This window comes from Trichoplusia ni, chromosome 3 (genome assembly GCF_003590095.1).
Source record: "Trichoplusia ni isolate ovarian cell line Hi5 chromosome 3, tn1, whole genome shotgun sequence".
Lineage (NCBI taxonomy): Eukaryota > Metazoa > Arthropoda > Insecta > Lepidoptera > Noctuidae > Trichoplusia > Trichoplusia ni.
In genome coordinates, this window is record NC_039480.1 from 17,011,623 (window position 1) to 17,033,077 (window position 21,455).

Genomic DNA, 21,455 nt, shown 5'->3' on the forward strand with positions numbered 1-21,455 from the left:
GACAAGCGCGTGTATGAGACACGCATGCTCCTCAGCGCAGGAGACCCTAAAAAATACTGCTTTCTTACTACAACTAACTTAAAAAAAAAAAACAGGTGTTTGTGAATCAGACTGTTTCGGTTTCATTTTATATTAGTAGTCAACAGCTATTTTTCTGTCATTTATATTTTTTGTGAAAAAAATAACCAGATACGTGTCTTGATGAAGCACTGTCCACACAAAACTGTCCAAGTCCCCTGTACCTATTGTTTTCACCATGTTACTGAGAGACTATATACAATCTTTTTTTTTATAACTTTATATGTCAAATTCTATAATTTAAGGTATGCAGTGCATTATGCATACATATAGCAGTGTATAAGTGACCCATCTCTGGGGGAAATAAGGTTATTCATTTCTTCTAGTAATATCTGTAAGAAATTTGTATATTTTCCCCGTTATTATAATTGGTACCATGTGGTACCGTTTTCCTCCAACCATTAAGAATGTCCTTTTCACATTTTCCGGAAAAGGCCCTGTCGCTAAATGAATGAAAATGATAACGTTACAAGGATAGTTTCTTTCTTAGCCTTCAAATTCTTGTTAATGATTTAACATGTGTGTACAAAACAAATGCACTTTTTAGCATTTGCGCAAATGTTAGAAGTTTTTGTGAACAAGGTCAAAATAACAGCCTTAGCACTGATCGAGTCTAATTTTAAATCTGAATATTGTTTTTATTCTAAACACAATTTGTGTCCTTTACAAGGAAAACTGTTGACTGCAATTTAAAACATAATTTAGTGTTCTAAATAGTACTTATGTATGTAATTAAGTGACTTCACAAAAAAAACAAATATTTTGATATCGAATTAGAGAAATAAAACCAGCTTAAAAATAACGACAGTATTTTTATTTTTTTAATACGGGTTCTAATTTCGAATAAAGTGTTGTATTAGTGTTGTTATCAATAGAGTATATAAATGCGAACTCCTGCGCACCTTGCATCTATTCACGAGTGATCTTCAAGGCAATAACTGTCACTTGCGCAGTCGTTACCGCGGCCGCGAATCGAGCGCTCGTGACCGCGACTACTCGATATGTCGAATCGATAAATGTATCGATAAGTTGATATGAAAAAGTAATTGTACCAGTGAGAAATATTTTATTTATTTCAATTTATTATTTATTGTGTAGTTAAAGTTAAAAAATAATTTCTTCGAGTTGTGTTTTGTATCCTGAAAGTGAATGGTGTCCTTTAATAAGGTGAGTTTATATTGTTTATTCGTACCTATTGTTATACTCGACTATTAGTTTTTAATTAAAAAATAAGTTCATTTTATATTTCTATTCTAAGACTCATTTGCGTAAAGGGCAGCGGGTTCGAATCCTTCAAAGTTAATATATGATGGGATAAAATTTCCGAATTTGTTCAAAGTGTGTCTGCTTATTTTGATAAGATCATTTTTAATTGCCTCAATGTAGATCCTATATAAAAATATATATGTGTTCAAAAACTAGCAGGTCAGATGATAAATATATACAACGTTAGCTAGCTAGCTAGCTTTGCAAAGACATAAAAAGTTTTTATATTGTAGTCTCAAACCGGTGCCGTGTAACATCTATAAAATTGTAATTATGTAAGGCAAAAAATAAATTACGGAATAAATTCTTATGTTAATATGACCAAATGCGAATATCGAGATTATAGAACCGGATAGATACAATATTGTTACAAAACTTTTGACATAGTGGTAGCTAGATGGTTCTTGAGGTCAAGGATCAGGGCTTCCTTAGGTCTACGATCAGCTATCGCGGTAGATTACAACGTTCCTGTGGTCCTTAGTGCAAGGCAAGGGCGAGGCACTCCTGTGGCTTAAACCGGTAAGAGTCTTCGTTTCCTCCACTGACGAAAAAGTCCATGAGAATTTCCCCGGAAAAAACAGGTCTTTGATTTTTCGGATGGGAAATCGCGATCGGTCATTCAGCATAACACAAACATTTAACTCATAAGACACGAAACAGGATAACTTCTCAAATAGTCAATATTTCGATCATAAACATCCCTAAATGAATTATGTTCAACATCCTTAAATGTATACGTCTCGAAACAAAACTAGTAGAACCGAACCAAAACTATTAAATCGGTAATAAGGTTATTGAAATCTGGAAATTGGGCCCTATGAGTCTCGTTCCAAAGTCAAGAGTAAAGTTTAATAACCTTTAAACCAAAAAAAGGGAATATAAATGAGAAGTGCTTTTTTGTACTAAGTAATTCAAATGACCTTCAGTTATGAAACAATTAAAGTTAAGGAAAAATTTAATACCTAAGCCAAACGATTTTATTTCTGTGCTGAGATTTTTTGCGACCGCCTCTGTTAGTTTTAAATTGAATCTTGAATTGTAATGTATAAAAAGACAGACTAATTGCCTGTTTTAAAGGTTACAGAGAAACACAAACTGAGTCTATCTGTGTTTTTACCTACTTGTATTTGACTTAGCGGCTACAGCATAGGGGAAGGTGGGGTAAGACGGGGACCTTAAGGTATTTCATAAATAAAACCCATCTTTTTTAATTGCACAACGTAGGAACTTTTATTAATTAAATAATCAGTCTTTCTTCTTTTAATAACAATCAGTCAAAACAAAAAAAAATAAGTTCTTCTCATAAAAATATAAACTTTTAAAAAATAACTGAATCACCCCATCTTACCCCACCTATAGGGTAAGATGGGGTATACCCCTGGGGTAAGATGGGGTATAGACTATTTAAGCGCCGTCATCTTCACAAACCGGGCAGATATGTTCAGCTTCGTCATCGCTGTCTTCCACTCCTGCACAGACACAATGCGTTCACTTGCCTCAAGTACGATAAGTGATACAAGTATGATAATCGGAATACAAGCCGCGACAGTATAGACATTCTGTATCTTCTTCTTCTGTGCCTTTTCGCTTTTTCGGTTTTTCAAGTTCTCTTTATTGTTATTTTTGTCATTTACTTTTTGTTTGTTACATGTGGTTTTAGTTTCTACCTATTTTAGTTTTCCTCTCATTCTTTTTTATATAGAAAAGCAGTAATAATAGCTGCTTTTCCCCTTCTTCGAACTTGTCTTGGTCTTTTTTCGGCGAATCGCGAATAAGGCATTAACTTTTTCGGGCTAACCAGATGGAATGCATCATTATCTATATAATCATTTACTGTTGCCTGCTTGAGACATGAGGTTGAAGCAGTTGGTGGAGGTGGAGAGTTTGCTAAATGATTTACGGCGGTGTAGCCATTTAAGCATCAGGAAATGACAAAATTACTGTTTTTGGAACTGTACTATAAAAAAATAGTTAATGTTGAATGCAATCTCAATACAAACTGAATAACAACTCAGCGGATAAGATCGGGTACCTACCCCGTCTTGCCCCACATAAGTGTCCCATCTTTCCCAAACTGGACTTAAAAGTTGTATTGAATTTTTAGAGGTTATAAATCAAAAGAAACCGGCATGAATTAATGAGTTTACAATAGTAAAATAAATACAAATTAACAAAAAAAATATGTCACACATTATGTTTATCATACATTATAACAGTCATGCACTTTATATGCTTCAATAATTAGATAAAACCACTTCAAATTTTAAAAATGTACTTACCATGAAGAATCGTGCGCTCCTTCGAACAAACTTTTTGCGACTCTAACAAGTACTGATAAATACGACTAGATGGCGTCAAAATAACTTTTCAATTAATACTGTATTATATATTTTTGGAGGGTCCCCATCTTACCTCGCTACCCCGTCTTACCCCACCTTCCCATAATATAGAAAAAAAGTCCCTTGATAAGTTAAAAGCGAAAAAAAAACTGCATTATTAATGTATGTAAAAAAGTATGGAGTTTTTCCACCAATAGATGGAATTATTAATATTACCATCAATAGGTGGAAATACTCCACACTTTTTTCGCAGTTCACATTAAATGTATATGTAGTCATCGCATTTTTTTAAGAACCAAATTGTTCTTAATTGAATAGCAGTTTCTATTTCAAACTACGAAGTTTTCCGGCCCTTATAGCACATGGATAATAACAATAAAGGCTTTATCAAAATATTGTATAACTTCAGCAAACTGTGTATGCGTTGATTATAATTATCAGTAATTTGTGGTCACAGGATTTCGCTAGGTAATTAAATTCTGTCATAATGATATCTCGTGTTGATGTGGTTGGGTAGTGATGTTCCTCGTGAGATATTCATATATTTACTTTTAAATCTATCTATACAAGCCTTAACTTATGCGACAGATAAATTATACTCTAGAAGATAATAATCTAACTAAGGCAATGATTTAAATTGAAGAGGTAAAGTTTGTTAAGTAATCGCTTAGGTAATCTCGGCATCGCCTATACCAATGTTGGTAATCTTTTACCATTCAAAAGCTACGATATTCATTTTTCTATCTTCTAATATATAAAATTCCCGTCACGATGCTAGTTACCGCACTCCACCGAAACGGTTCGACCAATTTTTATGAAATTTTGTATACATATTGGTTAGGTCTGAGAATAGAACAACAACTATTTTTCATACCCCTAAGAGATAAGGGTTGCTCAAACTAAAAAAGAAATTCTTTGGACGTAATTGTTTTTTTTTATAATGTGGCATTAAAAAAAACATACAACTAGAAATAATTTATGAGGCAGAACAACATTTGCTGGGTCAGCTAGTATTTCTATAAAATGAAGCGAAAAATACAGCCCTGATTACAAATTGCGAATCAGCTATTAGGTAGCTTTAATTTAATATTAATTGGATTTACCCAATCAGTAGTAGACTTGTAATACAAACTGTATATGTTTAAAAATATTTGGCTTTGGAATCTCAGTTTCCCTTTCGTCACACACTTCGTACTTTTGTTAGTCTTGTTTAAGTACAATGTACCCAAATTGATCACGTATGTACTTATATTAAGCCAATGTTAACAAGTTTAGTTACAGATCAAAATGATTTTGCACCCATAAAAATTGTTTTGTCATGATGAATGAAAGTGTATGAAATCGAATCAGTTCTGTAGATTAAGTAATACTTATACAAGGTTTTAAAATAATATAATAATGACGCAGTACAGCATTCATGTAATTTCACCTGAAATATTTCGTAATCGTGTTCTTTAAGACTTCTAAAGCAAGATAATCTCATTTTCTACAAATAAGATAGATGTGTAATTTGTTTAGACTAGCAATAAAATCTTACGCCCTCTATGGTCGAGTGGCATACACACCGGATTCAAGGTGTCGCTAACTTTGAGGTCACGGGTTCGATCCCCGGTCGGGTCAATGTAAAAAATCACATTTCTACATTTTCTCGGGTCCGGGTGTTTGTGGTACCTTCGTTGTATCTTTCATCTTACTTTGGTTTCAGAACAATGTATGTGATGTTGTCCGCATTTATTTATTTACTCTTATAAAAAAAAAAACATTTCTTGAAATAAAAAAATATGCTTTTAAGTTACGTTAATCGGCACAGCCCGTTTGATAATGCACATCACTAGCAGTCGCTAGCTTCGTCAACTTCATTTTACTATTATACAATAATTGTTATTATAATAACAACTTACATAGGTATATAACGAGCTCATTGTAAATATAGGTAAAATCGTCCTTATTATGTTGGTAATAATAATATGCATTATCTATAATAAAAGTAATGCACCACAAGATACTAAATGCCTTTATAATTATCCTCATAAGTCTAAAATTATGCATTAGGGGACTAGTGAGTTTTATGGATTGTGAATCTACATGGCTACGTATAGGTATAGGGGGTATCAGAAGAGGGTATACAAAGATAGAGTAAGAAAAAAATAGGGTCAAAATTTTAAAAAATACGACATTCCTTTTCCATTCTATAAAAATAGAGAGAGCCGTTAAGTAATTGCACAAGACGTACAAGAACATCCCTCCTTCGTTGGGTTTTGGGTTTGAAAAAACAGTCAACAAAGTTAAAAAGACGTCCAATTTTCAAACTTTGTTTCGTAGTTCTATTACTAAGTAGTTGTAACTCATGTATTTGAAGACCTAACGCCATGTCTTAAAGTAATTTTATTGAAATTGTGGCAACGTGACAGCGCACTACACAATGTAGAGCGGTGTCTATCTTGACTCTTCTAAAAACGCAATTATACAATGGTGGTACTTTAGTACTTTGTTGCTGACTGTACCATCAATACGACCTTGAAACAATGTTTTATAATGTGCCACCATTGTTTTTGTATGTCAATGCCCGTAGCTGTCACGTTTATGATAAGAACAAGAGAATTTCTTAAAGAAGTTTAGAAAATAGAACTGAAACATTGTTATTAATATTTAATTATTGGTTTCTGTTAATCACAGTTTTCTAACCTTCGCGGACGGTAATATCGGTCACAGCCATAGAAATATTAAACGCCATCTTAGTTTAACGCCTATATCTCTTTTGTGATGTAGTTTTGTAAGATCGGCAGTTTAATACCGAAATCGCGTGTCCGAATAGAAGTAAGGAGAAGTGTTGTTTTTAGTTTGGTGTTGTCCCTCAAACATTTTCAGGAGTCTCAAAAAAGTTGACAGCAAGAGTTATAAGTTATTACATGAAAAAAGTGTTAGCACATATTCTAAAACACGAACTCGTCGCACTAAACATAAATAGCTGTTAATACTCGTACAATGTTTAAAAGTTATTCTAAAAGAAATCAATCTTCACATCTAATAATAGAAGAATTCTATTTTATTGTTTGTCTAGTGAAACGAGAATAGAATATAATTACAAATTGCAACACCGAGATAGATCCATCCGAGATATAATCACCATCCTTGATACGGATGTGATAACATTATCATTTTTATCTCACATATCTTTTATCAGACTCTGAATAAAGAGCATTTCGCAAACAGCTGTACATTTTTATTGATGTTTCATTTGCCATCTTGTAAGAGGTTTGAGATTAGGGATTAAACCTACTGGTAGTTAGTCAAGATTAAACTTTTTATGTCCATGTAGCAAGGATATTTTGTATATGAGTGTTTTATCTCGGGTTTTGAGCGAGATTTTTATGTATTTATGACAAGTTAAGACATTAACATAGTTTTGGGAATATTAGAAGTCGGTAATTCTGTACAGAATTATAATTTGCTTCGTATCACCCGCGACTTCGCCTGCTTGGAAGCAAGTTATCATTGCATAGAGTTCTATAAGGGGGTCCGTTAAACACAATATTTACAAGACCACTCAATAAACTTATTATACTTATAAACTTATAAATAAACTTATTCATAATCATCATATTTTTGTAAACCTCATGGAACTGATTGAATTGTAATTTCAAAAAAAGGTTATCTAAGTGGAGCTCAAATAGATAAAAACTAAGCTTTAATAAATAAACAATTCTGTATTGATATCTTCGGAGAAATCAAAGGATAAAAATAAGATAACATAGATATAGGTACAGAAATAAAGGTAATACTAAGTATCTACTAATAAACTAATTTATTTATATAGTACATAATCGTCTGATAGAGAATGCCACTGGCATTTAATCCACCATTGTAATTGCTCATGGTGATACAAAAAGTGTAAATAAATAAATAATTACTAGACTACTTTTTATAAGGGTTTTTACTGTATTATTTTCCTTCTACGTCTAAATAAAAGAAGCCGACACTAAGAGATCCGTAACTAAAGGCTTGAGAAAAACAAATCGGATGACATATGGGGGATGAAAAATGGGGGAACCACAACCCACCGACAAGTATATGAGCACGTAACAATATTTTTAATTAATTACAGCGGCAAAAGAAATACATAATATGTAAAAAAAACTTAGCTAACACGTTGTATAAGATACAGACTGACGCGACGGACAGGCTGATACACGGATGGAGGCACAGTAGATCGGGTTGCGGAGTCTCAATATTAGGGTTAGTTTTAAAAAGTCGGGGAAAATCGTACTAAAAAAAAAGTTCGCGCCGAAACGTGCGCGTTGCACAGAAATTCAAATTACATGCATAATGGCAACCATAGAATAAAAAGTATTAGTTTACGAACAAGTATTTGTGGATCACACAATTTGCACCGATTCCATTGTTAAATCCTCATTTGCGTGAAGGACTGCTTATCAATTGTTTTTATATTGTGGTTTATAATATGTACCGCAGACAATTAAAAAGTAATTATCTGCAAACACACGTCAGAATGATAACGTTAATGTGCTCTTAATGTTGTTAGTAGTTGCATACATGCGATCTAGTTGCTATAATTTCGCAAATATGTTTTTCAAGTAATATTTTATAAAGCGAAGACCTCGTATCCTACAATATTATAAACAGGAAAGTTTGTATGTACGCAAACCGCTGAACGGATTAAGACGAAACTTGGTACAAAGTACATTGAAAGTTTATTTGAACTAGGATTAACACTTAGTTTTTATCATGATTTTATGTTCCCGTGGGATCATTTTCTCATGTTCTGTCAGGCCTAAAAGCCTCCCCCCTCCGTTTTAGTTAGTCTACTGCACTTGTGGAAACGAGGTGGCTCTATAAGATGTACAGTGGGCTATTTTGCATCAACAACTACAAATATCGATTTAAAATAACAAAAAAAATAGTATTATAATACAGCTGGCTGATACATCTAAAATAATAACAATCTGTATAACCTTTCATAATTGGACACGGTTAGTGTACATGATTGTTCGCAACGCAACAGTTGTTTATCTTTTTTTTAACAAAGCATGTGCTTGCGTCCTCTTTATCCCGGATTCCAGTAAAGTATGTTCTTAAAAAACTTAAGTAAGCATACACCTAGCTTTTATAATAATGCTTTGGTACATAGTTATTTTATAGGCTGATGATGGACAGATAACTGATACAGGAAAACACATTTTCCTCTTTGATTCGGTACTCTTTGGTTGACAATGACCAAGCGGTCTGGTGACTGGTGATACGTGCTCGGCGAATCAGTCTTCCGGATGGTGTAAGAAACTGAGTCATTTTCGCGGGGTCCGCACGTTTTCTGACTTAAAACTGTTATTGGAATACACGCGGAAGTGTTTTGGAGTTGTTGATGTCAGAAGTTGGTGGGTTAACTAAACACCCGATTTACTTATTGTAGATGAAGTTCCTAAATACTAAATTTCTTACAGGGAGTAAGAACACTAGGCTTGGCCAACAAATTGATTTGTCAGCGAACCGATTATGTAGCGCTGAATCCAGTGTCGCGAGCTTAACTTGCATTCGACCTGTTTTTTTACGACCTAATGCGTTCGCAGAAAAGGTGTAGATACTGATGTTAATCTTTTTATGTTTTTCCAAAAAAAGAGGAAAATCACCTAAACAAACTGAAATATCGACGTAATGGAAACATGAGTCAAAACTTTACAAGTCACGACGAACGGGAGATTAGTTCAGTACTTTCATTGTCATTTGTTATTGTGATCATAACTTAATTTAAATAATTCTACACACTAGCCTGTAAATGTCGCCAGAAAAGCGATCTCCATGTACCCAGGATCCCATAAAGGAAAAGATTGCTGTAAATTACTTTACCAAAAAAACGACTTCAATTTAAGTGAAATAACTTGAGGGTCTCAGAGAAGTGTGGCGGGGTAAAGTCTTTTCATCTTCGATAGGAGCCAGAATAACCAATAATTTAATAAAATAAGTACTGCCTGAAGTCGGCGCTGAACCTAATTTTCCTGGTCATTTGGCAGATATTTTGTATTAAACAAAAGAATTATCAAAATCGGATCAAAAATCTCGAAGACACTCGTTCTATTTGAAGTCGTTTAAAGAGGCCCAATGCCCATGGTCCTTCAATGAAACCACTTGAATGGGCAGGTAGCCATAGATACTACTGACAAATACAAGAGCTATGTGACACAAAACAAAAGATATCTCGTTGATAAGATAGGAAATAAGTTGTTTGTAAAGATGCGTTTGTCTGGGCTCGACTTGGTTTAATGCTGATAGTATTCTGTGAAACAAAATACTCAGTGATAATACATGATTGATGATACTTGTTGAGTCACTTGAGAATTGGTAGGCCTATCACTATTAAAGTTATGAGATGTGGAAGTGAGACGCCGCATTATACGGCGTGAAGTTGTCTCGCTTTCATCACTGCAACTGACTTCGAGATGTGTTGGTATGATCCCTGGATAAGGTGTAGAAATCAGTCATATAAAATGTTGAATAATAAATACTATTTAAAACAAAACTTACATCATTAGAGATATAACATATTGATAATGTGTACGAAGGAAAAATAACAATGAACGTACGTAATACACATATATTACGAGTTTATGAGTATAATCTTAATATCTCGTTTGTGTTGGGGTAAACACAGGTAATTCCCATTATCTGCACTTAATGCTTGTCTGCTTCTGCCCTCTTACCAAGGTCCTTTAGACTTACTACTCTACTGGAAGCAGTCTGGTGGTAGGGAGGATTATTTTGGCATTATTCTTCTCTTTAATTTCTAATCTTTAAGTTATATTGTTGCAATGATTGAAAAGAGGGCATTTATTACCATATTCTCACTCTACTTCCACACCTGCAACAGTTTAACAATAAGAGGTATTTGTAGGGCTCTTGAAAGTGAAACTGAATGAGTATTTTAACGACAGCAAAAAAACATACTTGTCCTATTACACAATTTGACGGAACCTTCTTGTTTTGCTTAAACCGACTCCCATGCTAAGGAATATAATCCATGACAAGGAAGTTGACCCCCCACAGTTGGAAAAATTCTAGGCTGATGATCGCTGGGGTTTCACTAACATTCAAATTACGTGCTCAAAGAAACCAAAACTGGGATCGGGGATCAATTTGTGACTGAAAACCTTCATTTAATATCTGTCAATTGTATTTACAGACAAACAGTACATGTATCTCAGCCTAGACCGTAATGCCGAGCATTTATCTGTAAACTAATAACTTGTAACAGCTTCATTGAAATAAGTGTCAACTTAAAACATAGTAAGTAATCTTATTCTTAACAACTATGTTTGTTACCGCCAAACGTCATAATTCAACGTTTTTCTATGCATGATAGTCGTTCAACAATATTGATAAGAGAGGACAATGGGCAGTTAGTGACATGTACACCTCAGCCGTCACAACTCACAACTTTATGGTCACCATTTAGGATCCATCATATTGTTCTCCCCTTTGAGAACGGAAACGAAATGGTATTGCGTCTTAATGGAGATGTAAGTCCTTACCTTAACTATGAACTAGTTGTGAACATTTCCCCGATGATGGTTTTCAATTGACATTTTTAATCATTTATTTACTTCATCATGGGGGCATTGGGGACGCATTCATGGGCCGTTTTATTATTATATTAAAAAAAAGGAACTAGGAAATTTATGACCATTACAACAGTTGCTTACCGTGTATTGTTTTTAAATTTTAATATCTGTTGTTATAGCGAGCGGCAGTAGAAATACATCATCTCTGAAAATTTTAACAGTCTATATATAATATCACTGTTTATGAGATACAGCCTGAATTCAAACAGACTGCGGACTTTCAGTAATAGACCGCTTTTACCCTTTGAGTAACCAACTCTAAAGACAGAGTACACGTCGTCTTATCTTCGCTGTTTTCACATACTTCAATCTTAAGTATTATGTTCAACCTTCATCTAATTAAACAATGAGTACCTATTGAAGGGCAGAGTATAGCAGTTGGTAACCTTTTTTTAATCGCTCCCATTCAATTTCCCTATTGAACGATGACCTCGCCCTTGCTTTTTATCAGACAGCTGATGGTATTACACCGTGAATAATATAAGATAACTCTTATTTGTAACAGTAGGTAACACTGATGTTTTGAACAAAAGATAAAAGACTAATTTGTTATATAAGGAGCTCGTGGCTAAGCTACAACTGCAGAAATTGATCGATCACACGTTGAGCTAAGCTTGATACGGTCAGCTCGTGGATGGGTGACCATCTATGTTGTAACGAGTTCCTCTATGTCTATATCTAAGGCAGGTTAAATTGTGGTTCCCTGTTGTTATATGCACATCTTTGACATTAGTTTTGGGTAAGAATCTAGAAAGTCTAACAACCAGTCAAGGAAGTATCGGGTTGCCCAAGTAACTGGGTTGAGAAGGTCAGATAGGCAATCGCTTTCGTTATATTGGAAAAGGCTAAGCTGATGATAATGATTTAGTTTTATGTATTGAAAAACGAGTTCGTCCATCCATGTTCGAAGTCTTTAAAAAATTGTATTTTGTTCATGTTCGGCCATTGCGTTTGGGCTATTTAACCTCCTTGGGTAACACCTTACTAATAGCCTAGTCTAGACGAAAGCATAAAAGAGTATTTTTAACGGATTAAAAACAATACAAATGACCTTTAAAAGCGACCGTGGCGCACAAACTAGGTCATAATTTACACTTGTATGTTTACGTTTTCGCCAAAATAGTCCTTTCACCGGTACTTGACAGAGAGTTTGGTTTCGTTTCTTAAATTCGGTCTAGAACTATTAGGCAAGACATTCTGCTAGTTATCGTCTGCGAACCGGCTATTATTCTTGATAGTTCTGAGAGATCCAGGATTTTCACCCCCGAGGAAAGAAAAGATTTTATTAAGTGAAATCTTCGATTGAAATCTATTAGGTTTCAATTTGATTGGAGATCTCAACCTTTTGGAGAGATTTCTTGTTTTGAATTTTACAGTGATAAATAATGAGGATACCTTAAAAATGAAGCAACAAACTTATTAGATTCGGCTATTATCTAAAAACCTCACATTTAACTTTTTGTAACATACATTGTAAGTTATAAGTGGAATGATTGGCTAATAAATATCAGCTAAGATTTTTTGCACTTCGATTTATTTTTAGATCCGAACCGGTCTATGTATCGATAGTCGAGTGATTAGCCGGCCCCATACAATTAAAATGTCGAGGTTTATTAATATTTAGCAATAAAGTTTAAAAATAGCAGATTTAATAGCATCCTAAACTTGATTTAAGTCACTCGTGAATAGAATTAAAGTTGTAAAGAAGTTTTGATCTAGACCTTTGCGCTACTTCCAATTCGATTTCCTGTTATGCATTCGTAATTAAATCTTTGCGAATTAAATACTCATGTCGAGATATCCAAAACCATCTAAAGTTAATTAACCAGAAAGCCTAGAGGTCCACTAACCTACACCATAATCTATTATATAATACGACGTTGGGTAATACGCTTTTTATTGCTCTAAAACCCATGTGCCACATACATACATAACGACTATTATCTTGAGGTGGGTCGCCAGAGATATCAGTGCCACAAATTGTGTCTGCTAATACCCATATTTAACCTAGAATTCTTATTTAGAGCTGTTAATAGTTTAATACCATAGCGATTTACTGGATCGTGTTTTTGTAGATGTAATCTTATTACAAAAACTTATGTTTTAAGGGTTGGATTGAAGAGCTTTTAAATTTTAATACATTTTTGTTCTACAAAACTGCTAAATTAGTGTATTTTAATTTTTTTTCTGGTTGTTTATTCCATCATCAATTCCATCGAAATGCCTTCATCTGGGTAACGTCAAATCGGGTAATATTCTCATCACCGTAAGATGGGCTGTCTATAAGTAGTTCATTTCCATAAAAAAACATATAATTATCCGCAAATGCAAAATCTTTATCTTTATCCGCTATAACTCCTACAATAAACCCCTTATTAATAGTAAGGGCAGCGGAGATTTTTTATTATCTAGATACTTGTTAAAGGCACTTATCCCAAAGAGCTCATTCAAATTTTATATGCAAATAACATATAGATATGATGTTGTCTTAACCTTTTTATTTATTTATGGGTCAAGAACTATCCTAATGACACTATACACCTAGTTGGCTACGAACATAAACGCGGCATAAGGCAAATCTTTTTGAATCAAGTGTATCTGAGACCGCGAAAGTTACTTAATAATATTTCGCTACGTAGGAAATCAAATAATCAATTTGTTTGCGGTGATAATGCAAATTCACCGAAGTTGTAAGCAAGGACTCAATCTTTTTTATATTTAATAATATTTATTATTTACGGATCACGCTTTGTTATACTAAACTAGTTGTTGCCCGCGACTTCGTCCGCGTGGTTAGAAGATATAAATTATGATTTATACCTGTTTTTTCGACATTTTCCATTGTATCTTTGCTCCTATTAGTCGCAGCGTGATGGTATATGGCGTAAAGCCTTCCTCAATGAATGGTCTATTCAATACAAAAATATATATATAAAAAAAAAATTCAATTTGAACCAGTAGTTCCTGAGATTAGCGCTTTCAAACAAACTCTTTAGCTTCATGTATTAGTACAGAGTATAGATTAAATAAAAACAAATCTCATGTCAACCTCTTACCTGTTAGAAAGTGAAATGTTCCGTACCCAACAATTTGTGCACTTGATTAGCGCATGTTTGTTTGTGTCACTGCCACATAAACATAGTTCTCATCCTAAGGGATTTTCACTGCTTTCATTTGTTTCGCTGAGCGTAGGATCGTCCTTAACCATTTTGACTTGATTTAGAGTTGGGTAATTATAGCATTTCAAACTGTTTTGTGTTGTCACAATAATATGGTGAATTTTATTAGTGATGCATTACTATAATTTGGTAATACTAATGTAGGCGAACCAAAATTGAATATGTTGTAGGGAGAGGGTTTAAACAATAGCCTAGAAATTTGGTACGAGTCGAATTTAAATTTAATCATCCCGAAGACGTTAGGATATATTGTTTGTATGACGGAAAAAACGCTATATTGATTGCGAGTAGAAATAAGAAAAAAGCCAGTTCCAGTTATATTACTTGTCAGTCAGGACTGATAGTGAGGATTCTTATTATAATCTTCAACTGTGAGATTGTAATCCTTCATCAGCGACCAAAACTGTTTTTTTTGCGAATGGCGATGAAATCCGGTCAAGTACAAGTGTAGAAGTGATAATAAATGAACTGCCAAAACACATCGATTCACGGTCAAATATATTTGCAAATTGTCTATACGTTAAAAAATATGATATTTATAAACGTCTAATTAGTGGAATAACTTGAAGATTTTGCCCTTGAGAGTTAATTGTCCTAAATCAATTTTAATTGAGCAAAGCAAAAAACCATTTAGTTGAGTAAATTTATTTATTTTCATATGTAAAACGTCTTTATATAGATAATCTTTTTGTACAAGAGCTACAATGAACAGAATGTAAAGACTTGAAAGTAATTCCACGGTGCTTATTGTAGTGACAAGTCGAAGTCATTAGCTGAACAAATAGTTCAGATAATTACAGAGTTTGCGGTTGAAATCATCTCGACTGTGAATCTAGTTCCACTTGAGGAGCTTCATAAACAAACAAGGTTGTTATGTAACTTATTGAGGGCAATAAAGGTGTCGTTAGAAAAAGAATTAAAAAATGATGAGTTCTTTATTAAAATAAATCCATGTGAACATAGCTTGGTTAGGTACGTCATCATACGTACTCACATTTTTGTTTCAATTATTTCAGATGTGGACTACCTTGATGATTCTGGCGGCAGCCAGCCTGACGCAAGGTGTAGAGCTCCCGCCGAGCTGCAGCAGACCAGTCTACTGCGACAGCAACCTTCTCCACCATGTCCAAATGGCAAGGATCTTCAACGACTCCAAAACTTTCGTCGATCGCGTCATGAACTACGATGAGACAAAAACTTTGATGGACTTTGATGCTCTGCTCAATGAAACCGAACAAAATCCTTCCAAAAAACAGATCAAAGCGTTCGTTGATCAATACTTTTCCGAAGAAGGTGAACTTGAAGAATGGCAGCCAAAAGACTTTAGTGAAAACCCTGAATTCCTTCACTTAATACGTGATAAAGATTTAAGAAATTTTGGAAAAGGCATTAACGATATTTGGCCAATTCTGGCGAGAAAAGTGAAGCCAGAGGTACTAGAAAAGCCTGAGCAGTTCAGCTTAGTCCCTGTTACTCACGGCTTTATCATACCCGGAGGACGTTTCAAGGAGATATATTATTGGGACACTTATTGGATTATCGAAGGTCTTCTAGTAAGTGGCATGCAAGAGACTGCCAAAGGCATGATTGAAAATCTCATAGAGCTTTTAGTTAAATTTGGTCACATCCCTAACGGGAGCCGATGGTATTATGAGGAGCGCAGTCAACCACCCATGTTAACTGATATGGTAGCTCTTTACTATAAATACACCCAAGATCTTGAATTTCTAAGGAAACATATAGCAGCTTTAGAAAATGAAATATCCTACTGGTTAGATACACAAGCTGCTTCGTTCGAGAAAGATGGCGAATACTACACACTTCTTAGATACTACGCTCCAAGTGCAGGACCTAGACCAGAATCTTATTTTGAAGATTACAATATCACTATTGGCATGAGCGAGGAAGAACGAACAGACTTTTACATTGACACGAAGAGTGCTGCTGAGAGCGGGTGGGACTTTTCGTCTAGATGGTTTGTCGCCCCGGACGGAAGCAACAACGGTGACTTATCTGACCTTCATACAAGGTACATTATTCCTGTGGACCTAAATGCTATCTTTGCCGGTGCTCTTAAAAATGTAGCCCGATTCCATTTTCTATTAAATAATGGCCGTAAAGCTGCGCAGTACGAAGTGCTGTTAAAGCAATGGATGGACACCATTCAAAAGGTCTTGTGGGTTGATGAGGACGGAATTTGGTATGATTATGATTTTAGGGACAACGCTCACCGTAGGTATTTCTATACTTCTAACGTTGCACCGCTGTGGCAAGGGGTTGTCGCCTTGGATCTACTTAAAACGCAAGGGCCAAAAGTGGTAGACTACCTTAAGAATTCTGGCAGTCTGAACTTCCCGGGTGGTGTGCCTACCTCGCTCAATAAGACTGGAGAGCAATGGGACTATCCTAACGTGTGGCCACCAGAAGTTAGCATAGTCGTAAATGCTTTAGAAAAAATTGGTACTAAAGAGGCGTCCGATCTGGCTTTTGAAGTAGCTCAAACATTCGTCAGATCTTGTCACTCTGGCTTCCTTCAGTACAAGCAGATGTTTGAAAAATATGACGCCGAGAAGCCTGGACAGTTCGGCGGTGGAGGCGAGTACAACGTGCAGTTCGGTTTCGGGTGGAGTAATGGCGCAGTACTAGAATTCTTGAAAAAGTATGGTAGCAAGTTAACTGCTGATGACTCATCAGAGCTAGGTCCTCCTGACGGAAATACGAACAGCGCATGACTAGGCGTGGGCAACTATAAATATGTCTTAATTGCCCTTTTAATGATTATAGCGTCCACCTAGAGTATCTATATCAAATAAAACAAAGGTTGTGAACTTAGTTTGTAAATAAAATTAAGTTAAACTACAAATGGTGCCATACAGACGTGAAATGTCGCGAAGACAACTAGTTGAATCAGAAGAGGAAAATGACCTTGTACAAATAAACTAAACCTTTTAGTTACCAGTCTTAGAACCCAGTATCGATGCTAGGAGACTTAGCTGAATCGCTCTTGGTTAAGTGCGAACGGCTACGGATAATGTTCTGAACCGATAAAGTATGTATGTACTTACTTTTTTTCCGGGGTGAAACGCTAATGTCTTCAACCCACAAGCGCACGGCGTGGGGATATGTCGGACTTCCACCGACTAAAAACACCCCGGGCCCCTTCTACTGCTTCAGCCAGAGGAGTTACGGGATGTACTTATTTACTTCATTATACTTTTAGAGCTTTAGATATTTATGAATGTATTGTAGTCATATCTAACTATAGTATTATGTAATGCATAATTTATGTACCTAAGTATTTCTTTTTTTTTTTTTTTAGTTTTTAATTTCTTTTCCTACGTACTTCATTCTTTTCCAGGGTTGACCTTAAGATTTGAGTTGGTAAACAGATGCAAAGTACCTTAGAGTGAGAGTGTTACAATTGTGGAAGAGAGATGCCGCTCTACGTCATGTAGTGATATCTCTTTTCCACCACAGTCTTGAAATATATAAGACATGATAGAATAACATTTTAAAAGTATTACGTAGTTATTGTTACTATTAAATGAATTATTCTTAGTTATTTATTATTAATATGTATTAGAGTAATTTTCCCCCTGATATTTCCTCTTTTATTGTGTTTTACTTGAATGTTTAAATAATATCGCAATGATTACATTACAAGTTACCTACCTTATATAGTACATTTATGGTTAGCTAAGAGTTTCGTGTCATCGTAGTTTCCTCAAGGAAGGAACAACAAATTAAATGCAAAAGATTTTTATTTATTTTCTTATGAATCTTAGTGTTGTAAATGTCGTTTATATTTATTATATTATCTATTGTATCTTTAAGTAAATAATTGTTTTGTAAAAAGTCAATTCAATAATTATGAAATATTGCGTTATATTTCATTAAGTTTATGAACATTTTAATAAGTTTTCTGTTTGTTTTAAGAACCAACCTAGTTGCAATATTGTTGTTCATTAAAGGCTGTGTCTGTATCCGTTGTTTCATTTATAAACTGGGTGATATTGGCAACTGAAGATCTTCTTTAAGTACTTTATTAATGTCAGGGACAAATATCTTTCACATAGTGAGTCAGTCAGAATGGGAAGGGGTACACCAAGGATCAACCTATTATAGCACAATCAAAAGAAATGGTATAAAGGATTAATCATAGATACAGGACAAGGCCTCTGCGCTTAATAATCACGAAGATCTATGTTTGGGCATGCATCGTTCAAAGACAAGAATCTAAAGTCAACATGACAGTTCATATTCTGACTTTGGTAAAAGCCGCGCAAAACGCGCGATAGCGTGTTTCATTTTGAAAAAAAACAACATGACTTTTAAATCCACAGTGTATATTTCACACCCGACCATGTAACTCCAGTTACCGAATGTTGTCCACGCAGTCGTCAGGTGAGCTGGGTCAGTTACCTGCCGCACAATCAGTACAACGCAGACGCGACCAGGGATCGTCATGATGCACAAGTTGTCTTCAATGGGTCCTGCAGCTGTGATTCGCGGTCACCCGCCCCGCGTATTCACAAACATTGCAGCTAACGGCCATGTCCTGGCATAATCCAATCACCACATTCCACAATCCAATGTCAAGAGGAAATCGTAATCGTGAATAAAAATGTTCAAAATCTGTATGTCGCTGTACATGCCCATGTACCGGGTTTTGGGACTACTGGGGTGTGTACATGCACACGCCGACCTCCCACCGAACTGCAGAAGACCAGTCTACTGCAAAAGCAATCTTCTCCACCATGTCCAAATGGCAAGAATCTTTAGCGACTCCAAAACTTTCGTCGATCTCGTTATGAAACACGATGAGGCAAAAACATTACACGATTTTGATATTCTTCTTAAACAAACAGACCAAAATCCGTCCAAAAAACAGCTAAAAACTTTCGTTGACCAATACTTCGCAGAAGAAGGTGAACTTGAAGCATGGAAGCCAACAGACTTCACTAGTAATCCTGAGTTTCTTAACTTAATACGTGACAAAGATTTAAGAAATTTCGGAAAAGGCATTAACGATATTTGGCCTCTGCTGGCGAGAAAGGTCAAGCCAGAGGTTCGCAAAAAGCCTGATCAGTTTAGTTTAGTCCCTGTCACCCACGGATTTATCATACCTGGAGGACGTTTCAAGGAGATATATTATTGGGATACTTATTGGATTATCGAAGGTCTCCTTATAAGCGGAATGCAAACTACTGCCAAGGGCATGATTGAAAATCTCATAGAGCTTCTAGTTAAATTTGGTCACATTCCTAACGGGAGCCGATGGTATTATGAGGAGCGCAGTCAACCACCCATGTTAACCGATATGGTGGCTCTTTACTATAAATACACCCAAGATCTTGAATTCCTAAGAAACAATATAGCATCTTTGGAAAATGAAATATCCTACTGGTTAAGTACACAAACTGTTTCCTTCGAGAAAGATGGCGAATGCTACACTCTTCTAAGGTACTACGTTCCTAGTGCAGGACCTCGACCCGAATCATACTTTGAAGATTATAATATTTCTATGGACATGAGCGAGCAAGACCGTACTGATTTTTACACTGACGTTAAAAGTGCTGCTGAGAGCGGGTGGGACTTTTCATCGAGATGGTTCGTCGCCTCGGACGGAAGCAACAACGGCGACTTATCTGACCTTCATACAAGGTACATTATTCCTGTGGACCTAAATGCTATCTTTGCCGGTGCTCTTAAAAACGTAGCCCGCTTCCATTCTCTATTAAAAAATGATCGCAAGGCTGAGCACTACGAAGCGCTATTAAAGCAATGGATGGACACCATTCAGAAGGTCCTGTGGAACGATGAGGACGGAATTTGGTATGATTATGATTATAAACACCACGTTCACCGCAAATATTTCTATACATCAAACGTCGCGCCGCTGTGGCAGGGAGTTGTCGCATTGGATCTGGTGAAGGCCAAAGGGCCAAAGATTGTGGAATACCTCAGGAGTTCTGGCAGTCTGGACTTCCCGGGTGGTGTGCCTACCTCCCTCAAAATGACTGGAGAGCAATGGGACTATCCTAACGTGTGGCCACCAGAAGTGAGCATCGTCGTTAATGCTTTAGAAAACATTGGTACTAAAGAGGCGGATGAGCTGGCTTTCGAAGTAGCTCAAACATTTGTCCGATCTTGTCACTCTGGCTTCCTCCAGTACGGGCAGATGTTTGAGAAATATGACGCAGAGCAACCTGGACAGTTCGGCGGTGGAGGCGAGTACAACGTGCAGTTCGGATTCGGGTGGAGTAATGGTGTGGTTCTAGAATTTTTGAAAAAGTATGGTAGCAAATTAACTGCTCATGACTCACCTGACGGACCAGCGAGTGACTAGGTGCCGGGAATAATTAGAAATATATTATAATAATGATTAAAGTTTTAGAACCTTACCTATTGTTTATGAGTTTTTCTTGCAAGTGTTGAATTATTTTAAAATTTTCAAGACCTAAAAATCTCTGTCTGAATAAAAGGATGGATAACAGATCATCAGCTAATCAGCTCCGTATATTCCTGATTTCTAAGCACCCGAAACGCTTTAAATCTAGCCCACCTTTCTGAAAATCATAAGTTAAGTATGTATATATTAGATACTTATAAACATACATCCAGCGGTTTCTTTTGAAGGCCTTCTGGTAGGAAACTAGAAGTCCCGAAGAGAACATTAAAAAGTACTTAGTTTTTTATTCCAACGGGAGACCACATTTCATGCAGCAAGTGTGGTCCCAGTCCCAGTCGAGAGGACAACGCTTGAACGCTCTTCACACGTCGGCTTTCAAAAAACGAAAAGTACCTGTTGACTCCATTTAGCCGACACGCGACGGTACCCCAGCTTATTCAAAGACAAGTCAGAAATATCTATCGAGCCCATTAATGGGTGATGTCACTGGTTTTTGTAATGCGGGAGAATCCTCATGGACACCCGCTTCCTCGGGGGAGGGAACTAGTAG

At 35.8% G+C, this 21,455-nt stretch overlaps 1 protein-coding gene across 1 annotated transcript; it reads left to right on the forward strand.

Annotated features, from left to right (window-relative positions):
• Positions 1 to 978: 978 nt before the first annotated feature.
• LOC113508733 lies at positions 979 to 20,903 on the forward strand. Its single transcript, XM_026891816.1, has 3 exons — positions 979 to 1,245; positions 15,510 to 17,223; positions 19,119 to 20,903. The coding sequence occupies exons 1-3, from the start codon at positions 1,228 to 1,230 to the stop codon at positions 20,840 to 20,842; spliced, it is 3,456 nt and encodes a 1,151-aa protein (XP_026747617.1). The 5' UTR covers positions 979 to 1,227; the 3' UTR covers positions 20,843 to 20,903.
• The last annotated feature ends 552 nt before the right edge of the window (positions 20,904 to 21,455 follow it).